Genomic DNA, 8,198 nt, shown 5'->3' with positions numbered 1-8,198 from the left:
TCACTTCAAATTTTCCATCACTCAATTTTTTTTTATTGTTTCACTTAAGGTAGCTCAAGAAGCTGTATAAGACTGCTTAGTTTTGTTTGTTTCAAGAAAATATTGCCAGAGATAAGCCTCAAAGTTGCTTAAAACTCACACGTGCACTACTGATAGCAGCACAATGGGGTCAAACAAATAATTACATATTTGCAAGTACTACATTGGTGAAAGTAAAACTCTACCAGTGGTCATTGACAACATTTGCAACTGTTCACACACAACTTCAGCAAAATTCCTGATGATCATGTGGAAACTTTTTCCAACATTAGATCACTTGGCACAGAATGATCCCTTCTCCAGTAGAATTTTCTGAGACCACAATCTAACACACAAAATTCCATATCTTTTATATTGAACTAAATTGGGTTACACTTAGAGCTTCCAAGACCTGGTGAAATCAGTCCGAAGTCATGAAACACTGGGGGCACTGAACAGGAGTAATGAGCTAGAGACATAGCAAGATTCTAAGCTATGGAAACTCTGAAATTCTGAACCAGGGCTCAATTACATATAAATGATAACACAAAACTAAAAAATTGATAAATCACATTACAAACATTTATTAGAATTGGCGAACAGCTTGTAATATGTTTTGAAGAGAAATTACACAAAATGCACACAAATGTGCTTTGAACTTAGACAATCAGTAAAAAATATGAACAATCAAGTAATACAGCTTTTTTTCCCTCCACACACACACGCATTATCACAAGTTAGAATAGTCTAATTCTCCAGTTCCTAGCAAAATACACACACATATGCACATCACACACTATTTGTAATAATTACTAGCATCCTTTCATCCGTACAGCTCTACCTATGTTTCAGTCAGTCAAAATCATTACAAAGTTTTGTACTCTGCAAAGTTTTAAAGTTCATCTTTGGTGCCTATGTCATCAAGATCAACATCTGAGAGATCAATATCTTCTTCTGGCGGTAACTCTCCATCTTTCCCATCCCATGCTTCCGTTGGGTTAATCTTTGGAAGAGCCGCTCCTTTTACAGGTGCAGTAGAGCCTCTACCAAATGAGAGATCCCTAGAAGTAGACATAAAAGTAAAAACAGGATCAAAACAAACTGGGATTTACACACAATTTTTGGTCTGCCTTATCCTCAAGACCAAACTACTTAGATCAATGAATCTAGCAACAATCACTGGCCACAAATGACGGATATGCAGTCACCTCAAAAATTTAGAATAAATATCTTAATAATATTCAGTAGAGAAACTCCCAATTGGAATATCGACAATGTAAGCAAAAGATAAGACTGCTACCTACTTTATGGTAAGTAGCAATCTATCTTTTCCTTAAATTGTTGATATTCACTACAGAAGTTGTCCAGTCTACTTACAGTGTAATATTCTTAGCACTACCATTAGCAAAACCTTTACTACAGTCATTTATTAATATTTTATTACAATTCTAAAGTAATTTACAGTACCACTAGTTCTCAAGTTAGGCACATGCTTAAATTTTGTTTCACCCTAAGTTTATCAGTTAGTTCATACTAGCCTTCAACAAAATTTGTACATGCGACTATGAAAAGATTCAAATGGCTCTGAGCACTATGGGACTTAACATCTATGGTCATCAGTCCCCTAGAACTTAGAACTACCTAAACCTAACTAACCTAAGGACATCACACAACACCCAGTCATCACGAGGCAGAGAAAATCCCTGACCCCGCTGGGAATCGAACCCGCGAGACTATGAAAAGAATGAGAGCTATATGCCTCAGCATGTTTCTCAATCTCTCTTAACTAATACATTTGCATACTGAGTGAATTAGAAATGCACACAGCACAGTGACCCAGGCTGATACAAAGGAGGGTGTGAGTGCTTCAAGTTAGAGGAAAATTGACATGAGCACTGAAAACGGTATTTTAGAGATATAAGAGATGGTGATTAATAACAGGTATGCAAAAAAGGTCAATAACATGATTTCTGACAACCTTTTGTAATTGTCACCTTAGGCATTTAAATCTGTAACAGAAAATATTGAGTCCTCCCATGGAACTTTTGCTACAGCATCAGAACAGACTGCAGGCCAACATTTAACAATTCAGCATTTTTATTTAAATTGTTCCTTCACCACTAGATCACTATCAAAGGCAAATTTGTAGTATTTCAATTGTTTTATAACAAAAACTTTTAGTGTCTTGATTAAATAATATGCAAAATATGATACTTTAAGAGAATGTAAATTATACCTCTAACCTTTAACCCTCTAACTGCTCCTGACGTGTTCCTTTGTACCTGTCCCTGTGAGCTCTAAATGTGTCTACGTGCGCCGCCTTAGTGGCACCTGTGTCCTCATGACATGTTGAGACGTGCTGCCGCTTCTTCTCCTGTGGCCTCTGGTCGTGTTAACGCACCCAGCCGTATATTCGTGCCGAGCTCCTAGTAGCTGTTCAGGGTTCCACCAGCACAGTTGAAGTCTCATGAGCATTTGCTGCTGTGTTCTTGTGTTGAAATTTTCGCCTGCGCTTTTACTGACTGTTGACGCTGTTAATGTTTCGAGAAGAAAATGACACGCTGTTGTGGTTGTACAGGTGAGAAATCATCAAAATTCTCACTAGAAGCGACAGTGAGAATGAAATTTTCGACAGTGATGGTAGAGATTTTTCGTCGACTGAATCTCAAAGTAACAGGCCTATCTCGTATACTTCAGCTGGAACAACGCATCTGTCAACACGGGAGGGATACCATTCAGAATCTGATGGGTCTGAGAGAGACAGTGAAGTGCCAGTGAAAAGAGCTCACTTTAGCGACACGTTTGACTGGAAGAAAAGTTATTTTCATCCATCTATGCATGCATTCGATGCTTCAGCTTCTGGACACAAGTGCGGTTTAGGGTCGGAGTCAAGTGTTTTGGGATATTTTCTGATATTTTTAATAGAAGAACTGATGAAATTTATAGCAGATGAAACTAAGATTTTTTTTATACACAAAAGAAAATATGCCAGAATCAGAGCATTCTCGTTTGTCCAGATGGAAAGAAACGGGTTTCGAGGAACTGCATCCCTTCGTCACTGTTTGTATGCTAATGGCTTGTGTGAAAAAGCTGAAGATCAGTCACTACTGGTCCACAGACACACTATTTAACACTCCTCTTTTCAGCAAAATTATGTCCAGGGACCATTTTCTGTTAATTTTAAGAATGCTTCACTTCAGTGATAACTCTGTCAACAATGAAGGAGACAGGTTATTTAAAATTAGGTATACTGTTGATAAAATTCGCACAACATTTCATAGCACATTTCATCCATACCAAAAGCTCTGCATTGACAAAAGCCTCTTGTTGTTCAAAGGGTGATTATCATTGAAACAGATCAGTCCCTCCAAAAGAAGTAGGTTTGGTATAAAAACATTTGTGCTATGCGACAGTCAGACGGGTTATATACTGGTTTTTGTTAACAAGTGCACAAATACTGAAATGGACTTCCACAATCTGGGGAAAAATGGTGACGTAGTAGCAACAACATTGATGAAACCATTTTTAGGAAGGGGACATACGCTCTATGTTGATAAGTGGTATTCAAGCCCAGACCTATTATTCTGGCTTCATAAACATGGAACAAACGCATGTGGTACTGTTCACAAAAACAGACGCAACATGCCAAAATCATAGAACAAACTAAAACTAGGATAAATACAGTTTATGTCCACTGGCACAATCCTTGTGGTGAAATGGTGTGACAAAAGAGAGGTGTGGATGCTGACCACCTGTAATACTGCAGAAATGGTTGAGATGGAAAAGACAAATAGAAAGACAGGTAAAAGATTAAGGAAACCACAGTGTGTTGCAGATTACAACAAGAGTATGGGTGCTGTTGACCGCTCTGACATGCTGCTGCGGTAAATGCAATCAGTACGAAAGACTGTCAAGTGGTACAAAAAAGTTCTTTTTCCACATACTGGATCTGTGCATTTTAAATGCCCATGCTCTCTACAAAGTAGTAACAGGACGAAAAATGCAACTAGTGGAATTTCATTTATGTCTGGTAAGAGAGCTTGCTGAAGCTTACACAAAAGAGTGGAGGAAAGCTGTAGAGGAAGGCGCTCTGGAGAGGAGAATCCTCTAAGATTTACGGGGAGGCATTTTCCAAAGGTCATCGAGATGGAAAACTAAGAAACTTATGCCAATGTGTCAGTGTGCAGTATGCTTGAAGCAGAAAGTGTGCTGAGAAACGAGATATGAATGTAGAGCATGCAACATACCACTATGTGTAGTGCCACGTTTTGAGGCCTACCACTCTAAACAAAACTACTTAACGTCTATAATCACTCAGAAGAGAAGAAGTGATACTGATAATTTTCTATGAGTAAATGACAACAAAAAAGAAATAAAAAATTATTTAAAAAATACAAAACTTTTACACAAAATAAAAACAAAAAAAATATATTTTTAATTTCGCCAGTGCTGGTCCAAAGCCCGGATCTAAAAGACGGATGGAAAATATATTCAGAAGGTGTAAAAGATAATCCAACACTTAGGATTTCTGATTTTGAAGCCATTTTACAGACGTGTTACCGCACTCTAAAAAACACGAACTGAATTTCTCAGATGCCATTAAATCTATAACATGTGTTAAGCATAAAATTAAAACATGCATAGAGCTAGATTGCCGATTTAAACAAACATCACGTTTGTCCACGTGGCTGTCTTCCGCAGCACCTCTAACAATTAATTATCATTAGCTTTGTTGTCTTAATCTTACTGCAATTAATGAAGAAGATTCATACTAGACGCGTTTCGCTTTTATTTACAAAACAAACATCTTCTGTGGTCACTGATTTTTTTTGCTTCATGTTTATATCCTTTGCACACCACTGCTTTACCTCTCTTCATTAGTGGAGATTGACGCCTAAAGATGACATCTTAGTATACACATAGCTGGCAGTTTTTTTTTAAAGTTTTCAGCTTTTTATTCTGCTGCATTGGCACTGTAGATCACATCACTTATGGAACTCTATTGGTGGGAGCATGAGCATTGATAATTGTGTGTCTTACTTGCAGATTTCAAAGTTAGAGTTGCAAGTCTGGGGGACTGAGATTTTAATTCTGAGTGTGTCGATAATTTTGAGATCAATAAGAAATCCATTGCCAAATTGTGGACAGTTTTTCGATGACTTTTTCCAAAGATTCCTTTATAAAGTTGGTATCCCTGTGATTCCATAAGGTCTTTATCACTGTTTCTGATTTCTTGAAGAGCCACGATTACAATTATGTATTTCTTCATGATATCAATGATGATTTTTAATTTTCCAGCTTAGCACAAGGAGTTAACATTGTGTGTGTCGAGAAGCACGAGATTTGTTTAGGTTTAATCCCATGATGTTTTTCAGTTTGTACCAACTGTTGAGTTTCTAGATGCTCCGATCCATCATTATCTTCTGAATGACAGCCCACGCAATCCGAATGCTGTCTTTCCTGCTATTTATATTTGCAGTAGGTGAAATTATTCTTCAAAAAACTGTTCATGGTCGGCTGTCTAAGGTGTCATCTTGGTGTGAAGATAAATCCTTGACTTACAATTCTGAATGTTATTCAGAAAGATGGTGATGAAGGATGAAAAATTACAACATGAAATTGTGGAGACAGAAAAAATAGGAGCCTGACACTTCAAGAATTGAAGAAGCCAGCCAAAGAAAGACAAGGGTCATTAAAGGGCATGAAAATTAAAGACACCCTAAGCCACCATACTACTGGAAAGACTACTATATTAAATAACTATAATATAATTACCAACAATGCTGCACAGTTGCTTGTTTTTCTTTTGAAAACTGCTTCTGTCACTTTCATTCCACAACTTTGATAACTCATAAAAATGACATATTTTAACACATGGAGCTGCTGTACAATTTATTATTAACTGGACAACCAGTTTCGGTCATAGATCATTTTCCGGTACAAATTTCATACTAATTTGATTTCTTTGTCTTCCTTGTCAGTTTAATTACTACATGGAAATACTTTTTTTAGTTGCTGCACTTTAAGGTTGTTTTATTCATCTGCTTTTTGCCGATGTCATTCTGTAATGATTCAAAGACTTTCTTTAAAACTGTTGGCGTAGAAGGGGAGGAAGGGGGGAGTGAGCATAGTGGACACTAACTTACGACGAAATATGTATAATGTAGTGCTAATTTAGATTTCTTGGATTCTTCATACAAAACACTTTCTTCATGTTGTGTCAATCAGTAGAGCCTATTTTTCTTTGAAGAATTGTGAACAAAGTATGTATGTGGCCATCATGCTCTGATAACACCCACAACAAAAATTAGCTATTTTCATTCAAAGTAAAGCAAACAATTTTGTGTTAATGTCCTTCTGGTCATCAATCAATTACAATTTATTCATTTCCAGCCAAGAAGATGAAGCTATGAAAGCTGCTCAATTTCAAGAAGGAATATGAGAAACACATTTCATGAAACTTACCGTAAAAATTCGTTGATGCCATCTGTGGAGAAAGATCCCCTCAATATGGAATACTTCATCTTCTTGACATTCATTACTGCCATAGCTGGATAACCAAATCCACCAATTTCCAGCATTGATTCGAGTTCAGGTTGAGATCCAGCTTCTGCCCAAATCCACCTGCAAGCCACAATCAATGAAATGAATATAATTCATATACTAATAATAGCCAATAGCTGCAAAATTATCGATAGAGGAAAAGTAATGTAAAATATCAGAGCAAAGCTAAACGTCACAAGAAAGTGTAGGAGTCATGTAGTGAGTGCATCTCTAATGATTGAGAGAACACTGTAATTTTATTTGGAATTCAAACTACCGTATTTACTCGAATCTAAGCCGCACCTGAAAAATGAGACTCGAAATCAAGGAAAAAAAAATTTTTCCCCGAATCTAAGCCACACCTGACATTTGAGACTCGAAATTCCAAGGGAGAGAAAAGTTTTAGGCCGCACCTCCAAATCGAAACCAAGTTGGTCCACTGTAATATGATACACAATTTAGATCGAAGGAATGACGATACAGCTACAGTAGTTTGGTTCGAGTCTTAAGCTTAGCAGTTAAGCTTTACCATGTAGCCATTGCTATGCGTCAGGTGCTCCGCCCGTATTTATACGGGTACCATTCTTTTTTCACGTGCTTCGTCTGGTTTGAATTGACTGCTTATTTTTCTTTGATCTGGTAAGTGCTGTTGTCTCACTCTAGTTTCGTAGTTTCTTAGGCAGACAGGATTTAAACGAGTCAGACAGGATTTAAACGAGTCAGACAGGATTTAAACGAGTCAGACAGGATTTAAACGAGTCAGACAGGATTTAAACGAGTCAGACAGGATTTAAACGAGTCAGACAGGATTTAAACGAGTCAGACAGGATTTAAACGAGTCAGACAGGATTTAAACGAGTCAGACAGGATTTAAACGAGTCAGACAGGATTTAAACGAGTCAGACAGGATTTAAACGAGTCAGACAGGATTTAAACGAGTCAGACAGGATTTAAACGAGTCAGACAGGATTTAAACGAGTCAGACAGGATTTAAACGAGTCAGACAGGATTTAAACGAGTCAGACAGGATTTAAACGAGTCAGACAGGATTTAAACGAGTCAGACAGGATTTAAACGAGTCAGACAGGATTTAAACGAGTCAGACAGGATTTAAACGAGTCAGACAGGATTTAAACGAGTCAGACAGGATTTAAACGAGTCAGACAGGATTTAAACGAGTCAGACAGGATTTAAACGAGTCAGACAGGATTTAAACGAGTCAGACAGGATTTAAACGAGTCAGACAGGATTTAAACGAGTCAGACAGGATTTAAACGAGTCAGACAGGATTTAAACGAGTCAGACAGGATTTAAACGAGTCAGACAGGATTTAAACGAGTCAGACAGGATTTAAACGAGTCAGACAGGATTTAACCCTGCTGTTCTGTTCACTTTTACTTGACATATATACTGTTCGGGTCAATATGACCCGACATATCAAAATGCTTTAGAAACATAAATTTTGGTACAGTTTTAGCTATCGACATTGTTGTTCTATTCCAGTACCTTGTTAGTAATAATAATAATAATAATAATAATAATAATAATGGTAATAATAATAATAATAACAATGCATACAACTTTATTGAGGGATATTTTTCATTTAAATATGCACATAAATTTGAAACAACAGACAG

At 37.1% G+C, this 8,198-nt stretch overlaps 1 protein-coding gene across 1 annotated transcript in view; it reads right to left on the bottom strand.

Moving 5' to 3' along the window:
- Positions 1 to 578: 578 nt before the first annotated feature.
- LOC124798864 (protein disulfide-isomerase A6 homolog) overlaps positions 579 to 8,198 on the bottom strand; it is a 45,872-nt gene continuing 38,252 nt past the window's right edge. The window contains exons 7-8 of the mRNA XM_047262400.1: positions 6,484 to 6,642; positions 579 to 1,079 (exon numbers count right to left, since the gene is read on the bottom strand). Coding sequence (XP_047118356.1) covers positions 911 to 1,079; positions 6,484 to 6,642 — 328 coding nt within the window. The 3' untranslated portion in view covers positions 579 to 910. The remainder of the gene's footprint in view (positions 1,080 to 6,483; positions 6,643 to 8,198) is intronic.

This window comes from Schistocerca piceifrons, chromosome 1 (assembly GCF_021461385.2).
Source record: "Schistocerca piceifrons isolate TAMUIC-IGC-003096 chromosome 1, iqSchPice1.1, whole genome shotgun sequence".
NCBI classification, from domain to species: Eukaryota; Metazoa; Arthropoda; class Insecta; order Orthoptera; family Acrididae; genus Schistocerca; species Schistocerca piceifrons.
This window is presented reverse-complemented; position numbering and strand designations above follow the sequence as displayed.